The sequence below is a fragment of the Acomys minous genome (assembly GCF_964271855.1).
Source record: "Acomys minous genome assembly, chromosome: 6".
NCBI lineage: Eukaryota > Metazoa > Chordata > Mammalia > Rodentia > Muridae > Acomys > Acomys minous.
The window spans coordinates 112,327,913-112,349,415 of NC_140487.1; the positions used below are offsets into that span (position 1 = coordinate 112,327,913).

The 21,503-nt window shown below is 54.0% G+C and overlaps 1 protein-coding gene across 5 annotated transcripts in view; it reads right to left on the bottom strand.

The window, feature by feature from the left end:
* EPHB2 (EPH receptor B2) overlaps positions 1–21,503 on the bottom strand; it is a 187,536-nt gene that overhangs the window by 29,527 nt on the left and 136,506 nt on the right. For all 5 annotated transcript variants that reach the window (XM_084788272.1, XM_084788271.1, XM_084788270.1 and 2 more), the window contains exons 4-5: positions 11,846–12,001; positions 9,625–9,960 (exon numbers count right to left, since the gene is read on the bottom strand). In XM_084788272.1, coding sequence (XP_084644398.1) covers positions 9,625–9,960; positions 11,846–12,001 — 492 coding nt within the window. The remainder of the gene's footprint in view (positions 1–9,624; positions 9,961–11,845; positions 12,002–21,503) is intronic.

Below are 21,503 nucleotides of genomic sequence, written 5' to 3' on the forward strand. Positions count from 1 at the left end.
GGGCCTCTTAAGGGGGCTGAGACCATGCTGCAAAGGCACGTGGCCCCAATTTTTGGAGTCTGTCCTTGTCCTGAAGGTGCTGGGGTGTGACAGAAGGACTGGAGAAGGTGGCTGCCCACTCCTCTGGCCACTCAGCGCACTTTCCTGGTGACCCTGTGGACCCGTGATGCCCACCCAGAGGAGGCCCTGGTTACTGACACACACAGGGGCCACTTCTGATCAGTCAACTCAGTTAACACGCATGTCATCTGTGAGCTGGGCATTATAACACCCACTCTACAGATGAGGAAATGAAGGCAGGGAGGGATGAATAAACCTACCCAAGGCCACATGAGGCAAGGGATGGAGCCAGGATTCAAACCCAGGCAAATTCAGGGCCAACAGGCCTTCTCCCTACAGCAATACAGACAGACCAGAGAAGTCTGCAGAGGGCTTATAAGGACATCCATCCTATGCTCCAGACTGGAGTCTCGAAGCCAATCCACCCCCCCCCTCCAGGCATGGCAGGACCCACGGGTTTGAGGGGTCTGGGCTGCAGCAGGCTTGGGTTTCAGGCAGATCCTGGGCTCTGAGCCCCTAAGCCCCATGACCCAGGCGTGGCGAGGAGGCGGCATCTGCCGGGAAGATGATCAAGGCAGGCCAGGGGGCTGGTCCCTCTCTCTGAATCCAGGGATTAGCAGGGAGAAAAGGGACAGGCTTGAAGTTGTCCGGGGGAGCCCCTCCTGCCGCCGCGCCCACCCTGGGTCGGGTTACCCTGGAAGTTGGACATCAGGGAATTCTGGTATTTTCAATTATCAGCCGGGCATGCCAGCAGGCTATGGGGTCAGCGGTGCCCTGTGACCCTTGCCAGGAGACGGAGCCCCAGGGGACAGACTGCAGAAGAGGCTTGTAGCTTGAGGGGGTGGGGGAAGTTGGCCAGCCTGCTCCCCTGCAGCAGGTGGCCAGGGGGCCTGCTGGCCTCTAGCAAGACCGAGGGATAGTGGGAAGTCTGCCCTTCCCTGGCAGGGGCTTTGGCCAACCGAATTCTCTCTCTCTCTCTAATCTAAGATATGACGGGGCTGGACAAGGAACTTCTGGTAGTGGATGAGGTGACAGTACAAGGTGGTCCCCACAGGCTAAAAGAGGGACTCAGTTTCTAGAGGCCGGGATGCTGACTGGTCAGAGGCAGGTGGTCACACCTCACTTTCTGTGGCTCACCAGGCCGAACCCACATCTGGTCATTCATTCCCAGGTGTGAACAACCAGTGAGCTCAGGCACCACAGGGAGAGGTGGCCACGCACTAGGGAGTCTGAGGCCCCACCCTAGATCCAGGCCTTGTCCGCCTTGCAGGCCCCGGAACCATGGGCTGCCCTTGCTCCCGTGGACGGCTCTAGAGATGCCCTGCCTGGCATTCCCCCCTCGTCACCATCCATTCTGGCCCTTTCCCTCCCTAGATGTACTGAGGTCCCTCCCACCTTCCAGAGGTGTCAGTGGTCCTCACCTGTTCAGAGACACCCTGCCTGACTGTCTCACACACACATTTAACCCTTTACCTCCAGTGCCTGGAATAGTGTGTGGCTCAGAGTAGGTGATTCAAGAATATTTATTGGTAGGAGTCAGCAAGAGAGGGAGGGAGGGAGGGAGGGCGGGAGGCAGGCAGGCACACTGGCTGGCTTCACGCAAGCTAGCCCTCTCTCCGCCTAGGCTCCTTTTCTTCAGCACTTTTCTGCTGCTTTTCCAATAGTCACTCAATCTTTCTGACACGAGCAAAACCAGAGTCCTTAGTTCAGGCACACTGTGCCCAATTCCCCAACCTCTCTCCTGGCCAGAGAGGCCGTGTGAGATTGCCAGGAGATATAAGCTGAACTATTACATAAAACCTGAAGGGAGTCACTTCACAAGGAAAGCAGGCTCCCTTCTAACTCACCTTCTAGCCTGGCGCCTGGGACATGTCCGTGATGGCTGGAGCCACTGCAGCTAGTTTGGCTCCTAACGATAAGAAGACGTATGGAGGAGCCTGGGCCCCCGATGACTCCCACATTTCCTACTTTCCAATATTTTTACAGATCCAGAGAAAGAACACCTCCATTCTGTCTAAGCCACCACGAGGACTGGTTGTAGCAACCATCGCTCCATAATTATACCTTTTCATCTTGTTACTTACCCGGTTTCCTTTCTCTCATTCTGGGTCTGGCTACTTCACTTCCTTTGGCCAGTGGGATACAGGCAAACGTGACTTTAAAAAGCCCCTGTGTGTATCTATCCGGGTGATGTCTCGGTTCCCTGTGCCTGCCAGGGGTTTGTACCTGGGACAACCTGCTAACGCAGTAGTTCTCAACCTCCCTAATACCGCGACCCTGTGTAGCGTATGCTGTGTCGCGTAATGTGTTTTCTGATGGTCTTAGGTAACCCCATGTGAAAGGGTCAGCCCGTCACAACCCACAGGTTGAGAACCACTGTACTAGAGGCTTAGTTAGAGACACACAGCAGCTGGGGCAACTGCAGACCAACTGACCGTTGTCACCTCCAAACAGGGAGCACCCAAAAAGCTAGCTGCCGGTGCTCAGAGACGGACTGTAAACGCAAGCACACCTCCCCCTGCCGCCACAGGCTTCCCCCAGAGACTCGAAAACTCATGGCATGTTGCTTCTCTTTTGCCACTGGCTTTGTCGCTCCACCTGGCCTATGTCCGTCCCGCCCGCCCGTATCGTGCGGTGAACCCGTCTTCAATGGCGACTTCAGTCAGCAACGCCTCCCCAGCTCCAAAGGATCAGAGCGCAGGATACAATATGGCCTCCCTCTGCCTCTCTTCCTCTCTCTCCCTTTTCCCCCGGGCCCCTGCTCAGAGCTCTCTGATCCTCTCGGCCTCCCAGGGAGAGAAGAGGGTGAAGACAAGTTCATACCAGTTCCAGAGCAGAAGGTATTGTGTGCCCAGACCCAGCAGGGGCACAAGGATCAGAGGAGTCCCGGGGAGGAGAAAGGCTTTGGTGAGTTCAAAGTCTTTCATCAAGGGAGCCACGTGGCATGGTCTCATGGACACAGACCTGGGCAGGGTGCTGGGGACCTGCTCTCCTAAGGACCCTTTTGGGATCCTGAGAAGCCATTTAAGGAATCTCTTTGGGCCTCATTTTTTTTTTTCTCTAGGTAGCAAGAAATGAGCATGAGATGAGGTGGGGCCCCCTGTGATGTGGGGCGTTTCAATACGACCCTGGTTACCTGCTGTGGTGAGCAGGAATATGACCCCAAGAGATACCTACACCCCCATCCTGGAGAACGAAGGCCCTTGGGATGGGAGATTTCCCTGTGTTAGCCACATGGAGATGCAACTTAAAGGAGTGGGGCTTTCCCGGTGGGACGCCCTGGAGTTCAGAAGGCTGAAAAGCCAGGCACCCTGTGGATGACTGAGAGCTCTCAGAGGGTCTGGGCAAGGACTTGACAGGCCTCAGTGGCTCAGGGTGGCTCCCAGATGAAGGAAACACCCATCCCTGGGAGAACTCGATGCAGATTCTGCTCGCTGTCTCAATCAATACACAAAGGGCCAGAAGCCGGGCCTGGTGACCCAGGGCCTATAACCTCAGCTACTCGGGAAGCTGAGGCAGGAGGATCTCAAATTCAAGGTTTACCTGGGCCTACATGGTATATGTTAGCTCAGCCTGGGCAACTTAGTGAGACCTCCACTTCAAAATAAAAAAGGGAGCCGGGCGTGATAGCACACGCCTTTAATCCCAGCACTCAGGAGGCAGAGGCAGGCGGATCGATGCAAGTTCAAGGCCAGCCTGGTCTACAAAGTGAGTCCAGGGCAGGCAAAGTCACACAGAGAAACCCTGTCTCAAAAAAAAAAAAAAACAAAAAAACAAACCAAATAAATAAATAAAATTTAAAGAGGGGGAAGTTATATAGCGAGGCAGTAGAGCACAAACCTGGCATATATGAGGTCCTGGGTTCTGTGCAAAAATAAAGATTAAAAACTCGGGGGCTGGAGAGATGGCTCAGTGGTTAAGGGCACCACCAGCTCTTCCAGAGGTCCTGAGTTCAATTCCCAGCAACCACATGATGGCTCACAACCATCTATAATGTGATCTGATGCCCTCTTCTGCAGATGAAGCACTCATATACAATAAATAAAATAAATAAATCTTAAAAAAAAAAAAAAAGCTTGGATGATCCCACGGCCCCAGCAGCAAGGCGCACACCCTGTTTAGTTGGCAGAGATCCGCACAGCCTTGTGAGGCCCTACTGTGTGCAGCTGGAAATTGCTAAGTCTGTAGTGATCTGGCACGGCGCCACACTATTGCTTACCTTTCTAACAGTCCTCTGCAAAAGCCCATTTTGAAGGCAGGGGAACTGAGGCCAGAAAAGTGAGGTCTCCTTCACAGCTGGGACCTTAGCTCAGAAAACACGGAAGTTGGTCAGAACCGGCAGTGCTGTCCTTTCTCCCATGTGACCAACTGGGCCGGGAGGATAGGGGATGCCCCCAATAAACCAGCCCGTTGCTCAGCGTGCCTTACCTTAAAAGCCACAGTCACCTATCTGGCCACAGTAGGGACTCTTGTCTGCAGCTGTCCTGCCACCCCTGGCCCTGATGGCATTATTCAGATCCTGTGACTTCCCTTCCTCAACGGCCATGTGAGGGTCCCTGACTCAGTTCCTGGCTCTTATCTATCAAAATACCAAAGCACCTCTCGGCTCTGTGAGGGGCTCACGGCTGAGGGCCCAGCCTAGAGTCCGCGTGGACGGAACAGTGGGTTCATGCAATGGACTTCACGGTCACGGTGGGTGCAGGGGACCTCTGGGTTTTGAGTACCAGCCTGTACGGCACTGGGGACGTTAGCTGAATCCCTCGCCATAGCGCTGTAAGGAAAGAGGCCTACAAGGAAGAGTAAGTAGAGGCAAACTTACTGACTAGACGAAGCCTAGGGGACAAGTTGGGGACAGCTGGGCTGGAATTGAGGCAGCCATGGTGTCATAAACCTGGAATCCCAGGGCTCGAGAAATAGAGGCAGGAGGATCAGAAGTTCAAGGTTATCCTCAGCTACGTACTGAGTTCAAGGCCAGCCTGGGCTATACGAGTTCCTGTCTCAAAAAAAAAAAAAAAAAAAAGTAAAAAAATAAAAGAATAAAAATAAATAAATAAAAGCCAGGTTTTCCAACCCAACTCCCACACCCAGACTTTTATCATCATCTCTGGGACATGGTAGGTGTGAAATGGGGATGGGGGTGACGTGCTGAAGAGCTTAGACTATCCTTGGAGGGGGGCCCAGGATTCTAGGCTACTCTGAGGACCGCTCCCTGTGACTGAGATGTTTCCCCATCCATGCGACCCGGCTGTCCTGCTTGTCATTTGGATGTCCACAGAAATGCCACCTCTTCAAGGAGCTGTGTGTTTTACTCTCTGGTCTCTCTGTTCCCTGTGTGTTGGGCCCAGGGGACAGGATGGCCAGGTGGCAGAGGACGAGGGCTCTGACAGCCGGACCCAGTCCTGGGGTTTTTCATTCCCGGCTGGTGGGTCTGGGCACGTGGCTTGGCATTTATTCTAGCACAAGGCCTGAAAGCCCAGTCCAGCCTCCCTCCTTCGTCTCCGAGCACCACTTGTGACTGGGCAGAAGGCACCCTGCAAAGGCAGAGTGTGGGTGGAGGCGCGTGACGGCTTTATGAAGTCAGAAGACAGCTCTGGCCCCTGCGAGTGCCAGGGGACTGTGATCGCAGCCCAGGGCTTGCCCAAAGAGAAAAGCTTTTTCCTTTTAAGGTAGTGAACTAGATATTTATAAATTAAATTTTAAGGTCTGTCCAAAACCCATCACTGAATGCATAGGTCTGGAACCGCCCCCCCCGTCCCCCCCCCCCACCCCCGGTATTCCTGCAGTGTCCCAAGCTCCCCTTCCGTGAACGCTTTCCTGAACCTTCTGTGAATGCTTCTGGGTTGCTCCCTGTGGGGTGTCCCCTTCTGGCTTGCCGGGACAGCCTCTATGAGGAAAAGCAGACCACTGCACGTGGGCGGTGATGGTCGGGCAGACAGACAGACGCATAATGATCAAGAGACATAAAACTAAATTTTAGCCGCAGGAATGCAAAGCCCTGGCGCTAGGCTGGGTGTCTGAGTCAGGACTGTCAGCGAGATGAGCTCAGGTCTGCGGGCAGGCCAGAGCCACATGTGCAAAGGCCCTGTGGTGGGGGTGGGGGGTGGGGGGTGGGGGGTGGGGATGGGGGCGCTCATTGCTTAGGAGGAGTAGCAGGGCTGGCTGTCCACTACCTCCTGCCCTTTTCTCCCTAAGGACACTGTCCTCTTTGTCCAATCCCATCTCTTCCGTCTTCAGAGCCCAACTCAAATGCTTAATGAGGGAAGAAGCCTCTGAGCCCAAGAAGGCAGTGGTCTGCACCGGTGGGCACCCGGGTCTCATTCCAGGCAGCTCTGATAGAGCCTCTGTGTCTACGGTTTACCTCATACCCACAGTGTAAATCCTTACAGGCAGGACCGTTTGCTCCAGGCTGGACTGAGAGGCCAGTGGCCCCAGCATCTTACTGGTCTCCCAGGTTTAAATCAAGAGCTGAGCCCACTTAGTAGCGGGACTTCTTGCGACTGGCCCCCCCCCCCCCAGGTCTTTGTGTCTCAGCCTATTTGCTGGTGATGTGTGAGTGTGTGTGTGTGTGTGTGGAGGGTGGGGGCGGAGGGGGCGGAGGGGGCAGATGGACAGACAACTCTATATGGCTGCCCAGCTCCTGGTGGGGTGTGAGATGTGCTTGAGGCAGGGAGAAGTGGGAAAGGGGGCAAAGCCCAGGAAAGGACTTGGGTTCAGCTGGACTCAAGTTTCTCAGATTTGTCTGACCGCAAGAAACACTGGAACACCTCTATAAATAGTCCTCAGACCCTACTCGCAGGCTCAACCTGGGTGCAGACCAGGAGGCTGTGTTCTGAAAACCTTCTGCCTGGTCTCAGCAGTGCACAGTTTGGTAGGGAAAACGGACACGGAAATAAGGAAGTGACTTCCTGGGTGTGACAGAAGGCTCGGCCTCCAGTTCTTTGGCCAGGAACAGCAGGGCCCACTCGGCAGGCAGAACACACTTCCCGCCCCGTCGATGCTGGCCTTGGCGGTGGACTTGCTACGACTGCCGAGGTATGGGTAGCTGCTGGTGCAGCGTGGGTCCTGCCACGCGCCCACTGGTGCTGAGTCACAGCAAAGACTGGAGAGAAACCTACACCATAAGATGATGCCTGCCCAGCAGCGTGGGGCCCCACGAGAGGAGCCAGTGACCTACAGGATCCCACAGTGAAGGAGAACACAAAGGCTACTCTTGTCTGCTGAACTTTGAGGTGGTTTTGTTACGCAGCACTCTTGCAGTGATAGCTGACCGTTATACCCAGGACATAAGCAAGCAAATGTCAAAGTGAGGATGGGAAAACCAGGTCTTCTGCTCCGAATCCTTCATCCTTCATGTGTGCGTTCATGTGAGCGCGTGTGTGGAGGCCAGAGGGTAAGCTCGGGTCCTTGGTCAGGTACTGCCCACCTGAGACAGGGTCCTTCATTGGCCAATGAACTCCAGGGATCCTCCTGTCTCTGTCTCCCCAGTGCTGGGATTAGAAGCCAGTACTGCTGTATTTAGCCTTGTATGTAGGCTCTGGAGACTGGACTCAAGCCCTGATGCTTATGCAGTTAGTAGCTTACCTACTGAGTCATTTCCTAATTGTTCCTGTTTCTTCATTCCTGAGGACCACCCCCCCAACACCTTCTCTAAGAGGCCCCTCCCTTCTATCCCCTTTTCTGAGCGTGTCCAGATTTAAAGAGGAGGGAACCCTTCTCAGCAGCTCAGGCCCCACCTTTGCAGCTAAGCACTGATGCTCTTAGCCACAGCTCTTCCTCACCTTGAGCATCCAGTAGGGGCCAGGGAAGCCCCCACAGCTCCCCAGACGAGCCCTCAAAGCTTCCTTTCTGCCTTCTCCCAGTGGAAAAGCATTGTTCCCTTCCTCTTTGATAGCCGGGTCTTCCAGCTGAGTTTTCTCAAGATGGACAGACTCACCACTGAGCCCCCGTGGGCTGTTGGGTATCTGGGCCAATAGCTGTAGCTTCTGAGGTTCTCTAAGGAGTCTTACCCCTCTGGACTCTAATCTAAGGATAGATCCATGTTTGTTTGTTTGTTTGTTTGTTTACAGTAGTTCACTGTTCCAAACTACTGGAGGGGTACTTTTGTTACTTAGCATTATCATCTCAGTAACTGACTAATACACTCCTCTCACATCGTTAGCCAGTTACATCCCATGGTCCTATGAGGAGCCATATTCTTTCTCAGACACAAAAATCAGACAGCAGAGCCACATTCATGGTCAAATATAAGTCCTTTCTGCCTCCCCTCCCCCCACAGCTGGATGCACACAAGCTCACAAATGCACATGCAAAAGAAGTTACAGGGTCCCAGGCAGATATATCTAAAAAACACAGTTATCAAAGCACATGGAATGCCAGGGCTACGTGTTCTGATACAGAGCCACACGTCACCAGACCCCTGGTCACATTCTAGCACCGGAGATGTTCTTCCTGCTTTGTGACCTGACTTCTCTGGCTCTGAGCAGAAAGGCCTACTGCTGCAGTGGCTCCTCTTTCTTTCCCGAGGTACCCTCCCTTTCTTTCCTGGGTCCCCTTAGTTCTGCAAACTGTAGCCCACCTCCTCCAGGAAGCCTTCCTGGCTTGGCCTGATCCTCTGCCTCCAGGATCCCTGGGTACTCCCCATGATGGACAAGCTGAGGAGTGGCTTGCTTCTCCCTGGGGGAAGAACTTGCTATTCAGCGAAAGGTTGCCGAGTGAACAGCCCAGGGGCCACTCTCACATTGCCTACTCTGCAGGTGCCGTAAGGACCCTGCTTGTTCCGTGGGTCCCCACGGTGTGTCTGGGAAGCACCCCTTAGACGTGGTGGTGGGCCTGGGGGGGAGGGGCTGAAGGGAGCAGGGGCTGTGGCTAGGATTGTGCTGTAGAGGATCGTCAAAGATGAATTCTGGGAGAATCTAACTTGTCCTGGGGGTTAGGCTAAAGGGGGGCTACGTGTGTCTCAGGAAGCACTGATGGAAACTGCTAGATGTCCCTCAGGCCTGCCACCTCCACTTTGCCCGGAAGTGGCCACATGACCAAGCCAGCCATTCCCATCACCTGGATCAAACATCGTCATGTCCCAGGGATCCTTGCTCCTTCCTGACTCAGGTTGGGCAAATTGGTGAGAGCAGGCAGACGCCCCGACCCCTGGATCCCGTGGACCAGACACCCGTCCCGTGGTCCGCATCATTCACCTCTTCTGAGAGAGGGAGACATGTTTGTAGTCCTTAAGCCACCACGTGCCAGGTCTTGTAGCAACGTAAGCTGTTCCTTCATTAACGTGTGCACCACAAAAGGCAAAACCTTGCTGCTGCTGCTGCTGTTGTTTTGTTTTAAAGTGTCAGGAAATCAAATCCAGGCAGGCAAGTGCTCTACTATTGCGCTTCAGCCCCAGGCAGGGCTGTCGATTTTTGGAGAGTTATGTAGCCCGGGACGCCCCCAAATGCACGATCCTCCAGCCTCACCCGCCCTATGTGCTAGGATCACAGGTGGACACTGCCGCTTTAGCACACCGCGTGGCGGCACACAGTGACAGTTCCCTCCCCCTTGTGCACCCGTGGGGCTCACCTGCTTGGTTGGTGGTGATGTTCACAGAGGCGAACTGGGGTGAGAAGGGACTCTGGTCAGTGACACCGTTTACGGCCTGGATCTCGAACGTGTACTGCGTGTGCGCCAGCAGGTCGCTGATGTAGATGCGTGGCTCCGTCAGGCCCAGCTGGCGGGGCGCGTACTGGACGTTGTCCCCGCAGCGGGTGCAAGCGCCCCGGCCTGAGCCACAGCTCTTGCAGATGATGTTGTAGACCAGATCCTCACGGCCCCCCGAGTCTCGGGGTGGGGTCCATTCTAGCATGAGGGACGTCTCATTGACGCTGGAGATGACAGTCTGGGGCGCAGAGGGAGTGGCTATAGGGAAGGGAAAAGAGGAGACTCAGTGGAGGCTGTGGGTACTGTCTCCCCTCAATGCCCACCGCCTCCCCCCCCAAGCCCTGGCCCCCTAAAAATCTTCCTCCAAATCTTTCTGTCTACCCAAAAAATCTTTCCTTCTACCCAAAGAAGCTTCTAGAATATGTTGTCTGGCTGGGCATCACCATCTGCCTTCCTCCAGGTCCCAGCCTCTTCAGTGTTTGTTCCTGGAGACAGTAGTGTCGTGTTAGGGATGACTCCTGCACGCTACCAGTCTCTCTCCCTCCTACCCTTCCTTCCTGTGTGTTCTGTAACGTGCTCCCAGTAAGTATGGCTGGGAGGACAACTCTGTGGAGTTGCTTCTCTCCCTCCACCTTTACGTGGGTTCTGCTGACTTAAATCAGGTCACCGGGCTTTCGGGAGGGACAAGCCCCTTCACTCTAGGAGGCATCTGTTGACCCTCTGAACCCAGGGTGGTGATTTGATGTCTCTCAGACTACACTTCCCAGACTTTGTGATTGAGTGCCAGCCACTGTTGAGTGGTGAGGGCATCTTATGTGTGTGAGTGCATGTGAGTGTATGTGTGAATGCACGGATGTGTTGCCTGTGACTGTGTGGGTGTGTGCATGCATGTGAGTGTATGTGTGCATGCGTGTGAGCACGTGAGTGTGTGGGGTGAGTTGCCTGTGAGTGTGTGGGTGTGTTGCATGCATGTGAGCATGTGGATGTGTGCATGGCCATATGGGGGTCAGAGCAAGGGCGCCTACTATCTTCCTCTGTCATTCTCTGCCTTGCTTTAAGGCAGTGTCTCCCACTCACCTGAAGCTCACTCTTCCACAAGGCTGGCTGGCTAGCTCCTGGGATCAGCCAGTCTCCACTCTCCCACACCCCTCAGTGCCTGCCCTTTTTTTTACATGGGTGCTAGGGATTTGAACTTAGGTCCTCATGCTTGCAGGGTTAAGTGCTCTTAGCCACTGAGTGATCCCTCCAAGATCTCTAGAGTTGTGCCTTAAAACAGAGCGAGATGGCTACATAGTGACTTTTTCTCCTTTCTGCTGCCTTGAAGGTGTGTGTGAATGCATGTGTATGTATGTGTGAGTATGTGTATGTATTTGTGTGTGTTGAGCATGTGTGTGTTTGTGTATGTATGTGTGTGAGTGTGTGTACATGTGTATCTATATTTGGTATGTGTTTGTGTATGTGTGTGTGTTGTGTCTCTGTGTGTATGTAGGTGTACAAGTGTGTGTGTGGACGTGTGTATCTATGTTTGGTATGTGTATGTGTGCATGCTGTGTTTCCTGTGTGTATATGTGTGTGTGAGTGTGTATGTATGTGTTTGTATATGTGTACGTGTGTGTCTATATTTGGTATGGTGTGCATGTGTGTGTGATGGCTGAAGCTACAGCAGCAGTATTAGAAAAAGTGACCTTAAGGGGGAAAGCCAGATGCCTTAGAAGCCGTCATGAACGCACCATTCTGAGCCCTTCAAGCCCCTTCAGCATGACAGAATAAGTCTGTGTGGTCTAAGTCATTGGGGTCAGCTCTGTGAATGCCATCCCTGACTGATGTAGGGGACAGAACGCTGCTGTTTTCCAAGGGAACTTTGACCTTTGACCCGAGGTCCAGCTGCAGCTGCAGCCCGAGCACTGAGCAGCCTCTGTTGCAGGTGTCACCTGGCTCTTCTATCAAGTCCTCTCCTGTCCCTCTGTGAATCAAGACCTTGATTTTTTTCCTCCACATGTCTAAGTGGAAGAGGGTAGAGGCCAGATGCCAACTGTGTAGGGCTGACCCGGAACTACTTGCTGTTCCCTCCCCCAGGCACTCAGCTGTTCCGTGGCCATTCCCCTTGTCCCGAGAGCCTTCCTGTGGGCAGGAGAGGACGTACTTGTACAAGGCATGTCTAAGGGGTCCAGGTCGGCCCGGTAGTAGCCATTCCGGCATACACAGTTGGTGGCGCCCTCGGAGGTGGTGCGGCTGTTGATGGGACAGTGGGTGCAGGCCTCGTCCCCTTGGTTGGCTTTGAAGGTTCCTGATGGACAGCCTAGGAAAGAACACAGGGAGGGTCACCAAGGAGTCCAGTGAGATGAAGGGAGGCTGCCGCGTGAGGAGGGGACCCCTAGCTGTGATCCTGGGGATCCTGGCTCCTGAGGGTCTAGGTTTTCAGGTCCAGTTTGGCAGCATGGCTCTGGTCCAGCCCGCAAGTTGCCTGTGGACTCAGCTCCCTCAGACAGCTCCCCTCACAGTCCTGGCTCACTGTGCCTCGGCCTGAAGGGGCTTTGATGGAGTCTGGGTTCCTTACCTGGTTAGCTGCTAACCAGCCTGTAACTAGGTAATAGGGCTCTAGATCACAGACATGACGTGTTATAGACAGTCAGGGCAGTTAGACCACACTAGGGGGGACTGGGTACATGCTGAGGACACTCCTGGAGTCACATAGACCTAGGTCTGAGGTGAGCATTCTACACATGCACATATGATACTTGATTTAAGCACATGCCTAGCTAGGCATTATGTAGAGTTTGGCCAATCAAACAATCAATCAATCAAACAAACAAAACGGGGATTGCAGTACCAAGTTCAGCCTGAGGGGGCAGCATCTCCACTCAGGCAACACCTGGTACTCTGGGTTCTCCCCAGGGGTGGTGTGGCCCCTCCCTTCCACTCTTCCGCAGCCTTGCAGCTGGGACATGCATGGGTTAGCTTCTACTTCAGGCAGTCATGGGAGTGTGGATGGGTTCAAATCCACCTACCCGTTCCTGCTGGCCTGGGAAGGGAATCCAGAGGTTGGTGGTTGGGCCCTCTCCCTCTTAGCCTCTGTGTAAGTGAGGCGGTAAATAGGAAAGAACTACAAAAGAAAAGCTTCCTGGGATGAAATGCTGCTGGCTCACCTACAGGCCAGGGGTCCTCATCTGGAAGACATCTATCACGTGCCTGGGTGCTGTGTGACTTTTAGCAAGTGACTGCACCTCTCTGAACATCCATTTCCTTGTATCCAGACAGCTAACATAAATGAAATCCTCCTAATTGGTCTTTCCAGCCCTGGTGTTTGGTGTTTATGGTTCAAGTCCCCAGTCTTAGCAACTCATCTTCCCCCTGCTGAGCCTTCAGATCAGAGACCTTGCCTTTCCTGGGGTTTGAAACAAACCCCAAATTCAAAGAGCTTTACCCTCCTGGTATAATTAATTACCCATGTACAGGGTTTCTTGGCCGTTTTCTCAGCTGACCCAGAACTGAATCTGCATACAATTCACTGTTGCTTGCTCTCTGCCTAGCCTACAAGCTGGTATTCAGCAAGCATTGTATAAATGCTTCTTGATGCTGCCTGCTTCAGCGAGAAGAGAGCCTTGGAGTATAAAGCTAGGAAGGCAGTGAACACAGCTTAGGGAGCAGGCCACCTCCTGAGTCCCATATCCAGCTGGTTGTTCATCGTGACCAGTGACAGAGCAACAACACTTAGCACTGCTGAAAACTGGTTCCTCTTCTGTACAAAGGGGTTAGAACAATCTTGGCCCATACACACGGTTAACCTGTTCAAATCAAGCTATCAAGTGCACAGTGTCCTCGGACGAGTTAGCTGACTTCTCTGAGCTGCACTGTCCTTACCGGTGAAAAATTTCCTGCCAAACAAGGTGGCTATGTAGTTCCAGGGAACACAGCACCTGGCACAGGGCAGAAGAGGAGCTCTGCTCAGTACCAAGCCGAGCATGGCTCCCTACGGACCCCAGAAAACAGCCCCTCTCAGGCCTGCCTCTCCTGCTTGCTTCCAGGACATAGGTCAGCAAAGTTGGTGACCAAGCTAATCAAAGGCCACCTTGATTCATGCTTTCCTGATCAGGCCATGTAGCCTGACCACAGGGGGTTAGACAGGACTTCACAAACAATGAGGCTTCAGTGGCTTCAGTGACGGACAGGACCGAGGAGGGTCCCATGGTGGAGATGGAAGGGGTGGGGTGGGTGATGGAAGGGGTAGGGAGTGGAGGTTGGGGCGTACTCCGGACCAACATACACACAGCAACAATCCTGGGTCCCCTGGGGAATTAGCTCTGCCCTAAGGATTTGGGCCATTCCAATCTCTTGAAACCTACTGAGCCTGCGCTAGCAGTCACCCTGCCACTCCTGCACCCAGACAGGGGAATTAAAACATGAAGAGAGAAAGTCACCTCTCAGGATGAGGCTTTGGCAGCAAAACCGGGGTCAGCTGCCTGCAGACTGGCTTCGTCTGTGTTCCTACTCCACCTTAGAGTCCAGGGTGACCGACTCCCTTCATCCACAGTCCCCAAGTGCCGGTGGAGAGCAGATGGATCAACAGTTGCCACTCTGGAAAACTCTGCATCCTCTGGCTTTGTAGACCCGACTCCTCCTCACTCATCGGCCCTTGCTGCTGTGGCCCAAGATACGCTACCATCTTGGCATGGCCCAGGGATTCTAGGGCATCCAGCCATACCGGCGGCGGCAGACTGGCACCAGCCCAGGGCTAGCCTCTCAGAGTGTGTGTCCTTCTCTGCACACGGGAACGTGGGGGCTTGTGGGAGGGTCTAGAACTGTCCTATGATACCAAAGGATTTGCCCCCAAGCTTTGGACTCCTCCTGGCTCCCTCATCAGAGCACGTACAGCTCTCACCGCCTGCTCCATCTGCCGGCCAGTTCCCCGGCTGCCTGGCAGGTGGCTGCTCTCTCCCCTCCGTCCCATGCCAGCCCTTCCATCTGGACCACCTTCCCAGCTGCTGGGCTGGGCTACCGTGTCCCAGGCTACTCTGACCCTAGCCGGTTCTCCAGTCACCTCTCCACCAGCCACCACCGGTCCCCCGAACTTCCTCAAACCTGCTCCTCTTCAACGTGGGAGGCCATTTCACTCCCCGCCCAGTCACCACGAGGGTCCCCCTTTCCCTGCCTGCACCTCCTCTTCTCCCACCCCCTGCAGCCACTCAATTACCAGGTCTTCCCTCCACAGCAGGGTCCCATGCCAGTCTCTTCTTGGCCAGCTCCCACCCCTGCAGGCATCTAGAAAGCTCTTCCCACCCACTCCTCGGCCTCGCAGGGCCATCTGGCCTCCTCCTGCCCAACCTCCGCAGCCAGCTTTCTAAAACACGAGTTGTCCCTCGTTACTGAAAGAGGAAGAGGGGCGGACAATGGAATATTATTTGGCTGCAAAAAGGAACGAAGCCCAGGTATGCGCTTCCCACCGGGGAACCTTGAAAACATTGTGCTCTCTCAAAGAGGCCGGTCACAAAAGTACGATTCCATTTATAGGAAATAGGCGTAGGAAAAGACGCATTTGAAGAGACAGGAAGTCGATGTGTGGCTGCCAAGGGCAGGGAACAGGGGAGAACGGGAAAAGACTGCTAATGGGTAACAGGGCTTACTTTGGGGGCAAAGAGAACATGCTGAAATCGATTGTGGCAGTGTTTGCATGGCCCCAGGAATGCACTAAAAATCCCTGGATGGGCCCTTCTGAGCAGGTGAATTCAGAGCAAGTGTTCAAAGCCTCCCTGTGCAGCTGCTGTCCCAAGTACCCCTCCAGGGAGCCCAAGATCTTCAGGACCCTCGTAGACTGGGTACTACCCATCTCTCCCGCCTTGATGGCCACCTCCTGTCCCTCCACACTCACTCACATGTGGTGCCCACACCATGTTTCCTGCTCTTGCAACCTGGGCTGCCCTCCCTTGGTCATTGGGGCAATGGTACCTACTTCAGGAAGTCTCCCCAAGGGCTTGTATGAATTTATGAGCCCAGCTGGGCTGTTTGCCCCGGAGGCCTTGCCAGTCGCTAGGATGAACAGTGAGAAGAACACCAGCTCGAGACTTCTGTTGGCATCTGGGGAAACTGAGGCCCAGGGGGAAGCAGACAGACAAGGCTCTTAAGACGAAGCTCCCTCACCGGGCGGTGGTGGCACATGCTTTTTAACCTCAAGCACTTGGGAGGTAGAGGCAGGTGGATCGCTGTGAGTTCGAGGCCAGCCTGGTCTACAAAGTGAGTCTAGGATAGCCAAGGCTACACAGAGAAACCCTGTCTCAAAAAAAACAAACAAACAAAAAGGTTTAACTCCCTCTTCTCTCCCGACCTCCAAGAGAGTTCTGGGCTGGCCCCCATCCCCCAACTCTTGGATGTCACAAGCAAGAGTTCAGGAAGCTGAGAACTGAGAGCAGAGTTACACAGGGACCTCCCTGTCCAACCTTTGTCCCTGCCAGCCAATGCAGGGACCCACTGGACAATAGCTCAGCACTCAGAATAGATCCACGAGGCCCAGGGGGTCAACTCCAAGTGTCTCCTGGTGCCTCGCTACCTCCCCATCCTCCTCAGGGCTCTAGCCGGGTGGCTCCGCAGACGGGTTTCATGTCCAGGCGGCAGCTAAACTGCACCCCCTGCCTGGTGTTCTGTCTAATTTACTCAAAGGTTATCACCTTAGAAAGGCCGGCTAGACTTCTGCTAAGGTGCCAAAGCAGTGCCGGACCCTGCCTCAGGCTGTTTCCCTTCAGTGACCCTCTCCTTGTTCTCCCAATAGAAAACAGCCCCAGGGGCTTGCAGGAACATGTGCGTGGCATCTTCTCCCAGCCCCAGTGGGACCCCCGGGAGGTGTCAGTTGTTGGCTGAGTGGAGAAATACAACCTCATAGGATGGAGAAGCAGGGAGAAGTGCCAGGCCACTAGCATCTTCATGATCCATTGGACCACTTCAGTGCGCAGATGGACTCAGGCCTGCCACTTGCTCTGTCTTCTGGACCTGTCTGCTAAGAACAGCTTTTTTTCCCAGTTCTTTTTTTTGTTTTTTTTTGTTTTGTTTTGTTTTGTTGTTGTTGTTGTTTTTTCAAGACAAGGTTTCTCTGTGTAGCTTTGGCTGTCCTAGACTCACTTTGTAGACCAGGCTGGCCTCGAACTCACAGCGATCCACCTGCCTCTGCCTCCCAAGTGCTGGGATTAAAGGCGTGCGCCACCACGCCCAGTTCTTTTTCCCAGTTCTTAAACTCAAAGTCCTGAGTCCCCAGATTCCCAAGGCAGCCAGAAGAATTCAGTCTGCCCCACCAAAGCTTGTTTTTGTTTTTCCTCTGTAGCCCAGGCTTTGAACCCACTAGCTGAAGATGACCTTGATTTTTTTTTTTTTTTTTTTTTTTTTGGTTTTTCAAGACAGGGTTTTTCTGTGTAGCTTTGACTGTCCCAGACTCACTTTGTTAGACCAGGCTGGCCTCGAACTCACAGCGATCCACCTGCCTCTAGCTCCCGAGCGCTGGAATTAAAGGCGTGCACCATCACAACCGGCTGATGACCTTGAATTTCTAATTCTGCGCCTACCTCCACAGTGATATGATTATACTGTGTATGCCACCACAGCTGGTTTATTCTGTGCTAGAGATCAAACCTGGGGCTTTGTGCATGTGAGGCAAACACTCTACCAACTGTGCCACATTCCCAACTCCTGCTTCCATCAGATGCTTCTCTAGCTCTGCTGGCCACTTGTCATCCACTCACAGGTACTTGGGTAGCCTGGCTGCACAGCCTGCTCTGTTTTCCTCAGGGCATCTAGCTGTACCCCCTGCCCCTCCCCCCACCCCCCAATCTCTGCCTAGCAGCCAGCTCAGGCCTCCAGCCAGCACAGACCTGTTCTGCCCTCAGTGATGGTTGCTGAACCAACCAGCGGGTTAGTAAGTGAGAAACCACGTGTGTGTTTCACGAAGAGCCAACTCCGGGTGACTGACCGGCCTGAGATCAGGACTTGTTTGTTCGTTTCAAGACAGGGTTTCTCTGTGTAGTGTTGGCTGTCCTGGACTTGTGCACCACCACTGCCTGGTTCATTTTCCCTTTTATGTGTGCGTGGGCATGTGCATATGCATATGTGTATTGGGGTATTCCTGCCAAGGCGCACATGTGGGGAGGTCAGAGGACTTCCTGATGAAGTTGGCAGTCTTGGTGGTTTGGTGTCTTACCCATTGAGCCATCTTGCCGCCCCAACCCCCAATTTGCTTTTCTAGAAAATCCAAATGTTAATCTTGCCAAAGCTGGTGTGCAATGACATGAATCAAGTGAGAGAATCCGTGCTGTGCAGGGCTGAGCACTGGTCCAGCCTACAGAAGGTTCTGGAAAGTGGCAGTTCTGCTGTTACAGCTTGCCAGGAGGGCTTTGAGTCCCTGGAGTCACAAAGGACAGGCCCTGAGTTCAGGATATCAGCCCATCCTTCCAAAGGAATCTACCGGCACACCTACTATGTGCAGTGGTCCTGAGGCTCAGCCCTACCCCACTCACCACTCAGCACCTAGTAGTCCATTTCACCTCACCCAGTGGGACTGGCCCTGGTTTGTACCTAGGGACTTAAAAGAGCCAACTGTGCATGTCTTTAACAGCACAGTGACTGCCAGGCATGGTGGACCACACCTTTAATCCCAGCACCGGGGAGGCAGAGGCAGGCCGATTTCTGTGAGTTCCAGGCCAGCCTGGTCTACAGGCTCCAAGACAGCCTGGGCTACACAGAGAAACTCTGTCTCAGAAGAAACAAAAACAAAAACAAAAAACAATAACAACAAAAACAAAAAAGAAAAGTAAAAGAAACTGAGGCTCAAAAGGGGTGACTGGCCACCTTAAGGTCACATAACTAGAAAATGGCAGGGGTTAAGACGTCTAGTTTAGGAATTGTGAATCCTTGTGTTCAAATGCCACTGGTTAGGAAAATCATGACAAGGCCAAGTGTGGACTGCTAGGGTTGGAGACTGTCTTACTGAGGTTAGCCACCCAGCAGGACAGAGACAGAGCTCTGCCCTGCAGCTCAGGACAGCAGTCCAGGCAGCCAGCCTGCTCTTGCCTTCTGCAGATGCCCTGAGCGCTTGGCCAAGCGAGCGGGGATGGCAGGCAGCCGGAGACGGGGACGGGAGGGGGATTGCAAGGAAGCAGATTTTCTCCCCGCCTGGCCCCTAGGTTCCAGGGATAGGTGATAATTGACCAAGTAAGGCCCAAGCCGGTCGAGGCAAGGCTCCATCTGGGCCTGGCATGGTGGGTCTGCTAATTGGCACCAAGTGATCCTTGGTAGCTGGCCCTGCCGCTTCTGCCCTCTTCTTCAGGGGGTGCTGGTTTAGTCTCAAAGATGACTGATGCCATTTAGAGCCAACTACTTAGTCAGGCCTCGTGTGCGGGCTGGGTTGTGGAGGCAGGGGTAGGAGGAAGCGGGGGAAGATGGGGGGGGTGGGGGGTTGCTTGGAGGGAGTCTCTTGAATTCTGGTGGTGCTTTGCACAGAAGGCTCTAGGTGATATTGTCAAAGGTCTCCCCTCCCCCACACTCTACCTGTCACTCCCCTCCCTGAGCAGAGCTCTGATGAGTCTGAATCTGGGCATGGACCAGTTGGTCTGGTCCTACCCCTCATTAAACTGCGTGACCTCAGGCAAATTACCTCACCTCTACAGGCCTTAGTTTTCCTGAGCACGCAGTGAGGGTGATGGTAATAAGGAGCTTGCCTTTGCTGGGGGAGCTTAAGTGAGTTAGTAGTACAGACCTTGGAATGGTGCTGGGCCTCTGGCCGAGCACGGAACGGGGGCTTGCTGCCATCACTAAGGCAGAGCCACCCTTGCTGGAAACACCTGGGCTCAGATGTGTTTCCGATTTCGGGATTGTAGAATATTTGCATGAACGCAGCGAGCTCCCGAGACCCAAGCCTGAACATGACATCCGTTCGCATTCGCACGCACCTTGCATACATCACCCGAAGGGCACGTAACACAGAATTCTGTCCAATTTTGTGCCTAGCCAAGTTTTTTTCCTGGGATAGCGTTTCTGGTCGTGGTATCAGTTAGGATCGGTGACCAGCCATCTGCAGCTCACCGGCCCTTGCCTGCTGGATGAAGCCTGGTCACACAGGGCAGCGGACACAGCCCCTGTCCTCAGAAGTTCCGGCTGGGCCCCAGGCACCTATCTCAAGGAGGACGCTGAGACATCAGGGCCCAGACTCAGGACACCAGACTGGCATCCTTTAGCCAGCTTTTCCTGTCTGATGTGGTAGAGGAAAAGGGGGGAAAAGTTCCGGGGCCTGCAAAGCAGTGGCTCCCCCCCCCCCCCGAATGTCTTGGAAAGCTCTGGGTTCCGGCTGGGGAAAGGAATTTGCCTAAAGGGTTCTGCGAACAGAGTCCAGTGGCGGGATGACCTTTGACAGGGTGAGCCAGGCCACTTCTTTAGTGCTGGGTGCCTTGGCTGGGCCTGGCAAGGGAGGCACTAGAGGGACATCCCTCCATCCCTCTGGCCGTCAGACTCTGGCTGCAGACAACACCAGGCTCTGCCTTTCCCTTTGTATTTCGAGAAGGCTCACCAGGGTTCGGTGCTGTGCTGGGACCAAGGAAGAAGGAAGGACTGGCAGAGTCCTAGTGGCTGAGCTGAGCAGCAAGAAGGAGCTCCAGTTAACCTCAGGCAGAGTGTCTTCTGCGTTCCTTCTCTTTCTTTTACCACCCAGATTAACTAGCAGCCAGGCCCCTGGGCTAAGTCAGGCAGGACGCCCAGTGGGTCCTCCGACACTACTGCAGAGCCACGCTGAAGCTCCTGGTAGGTAGAAGCTTCTTTGACAATCCTTCAGGGCCCAGCTGTCTCTGGAGCTGCGCAGAAACCTCTCCAGCCACGTGTGGCTCATGAGTGTGCCCTGTATACAAGGAGGCGGCGCCCTGACTTTATTCTCTTACAGAACTGAGGTTTGAAGCCAAGAACCTACGCACTCTATCACTGACCTGCATGCCTCACCTCACTGTTTCTTTCAAGATTCATTCTACACAGCCTGGATAGGCCTTAACCTTCTAAACCCCCTATCCCTGCCCCCCCTGCCCCCCCCCCCCGCCACAACCTTCCAAGTAACTGGGATTACAGGTCTAGCCCATCAGGCCTGGCTATCAGTGTCCCCATTTTAGAAGTGAAGAAACTGAGGAAAGGAAGTGTCCTGTGAAATGTCACATGTAGCCAAAGGCCTGTGTGTGTGTGGGGGGGGGGGATTATAGCCAAGGAAGGGAAAGGCTTATGCTTAAGGCTAGCTGGCTTTCCGATAGACTAGGGTCTTTGATCTACTACTATGGATCCCCCAGATTCCATCCCACGCCCCTCGCAATTGGCTAAGAACCCCCACCTTCTTGCCTTGAGAGCAGCCCTGAGCCACCAGGCACAGAACCAGCACCCTGTAACAGCTCCCTAAGTGACTGGCCCCAAGTCCCGTTGTCACCTGGGGTGCTGTTTCCTGGTCTTCTGCGATGGCATAAAGGGACAGAGCTCACAGGATTTGAGAAAGCTAGAGATAGGACCTCACAGCGTGCAAAGGTGACTGGGGACTTTTGGCAGCTCAGTCTTCCCAGTCCCTGGACCCCGGGTCAGGCCCCTGGTCTCTGACAGCCTGCCTCCCTTCAAGATATCCCAGCTCCCCACCAAGAGGCCAGAGCTCCTACCCACCCAGCAGGCAGCCCCATTCCTCCAATTTCCTCTCAATTAATCAAGCTCTGAACTTTTTAATTATCTGCCTGCAGGGTGACTCCCCGCACTGAAGCAATTAAGGACATTTCTAAGGGCCGCGTGGCTGTGGTTGCTGCGGGCTCTGGCGC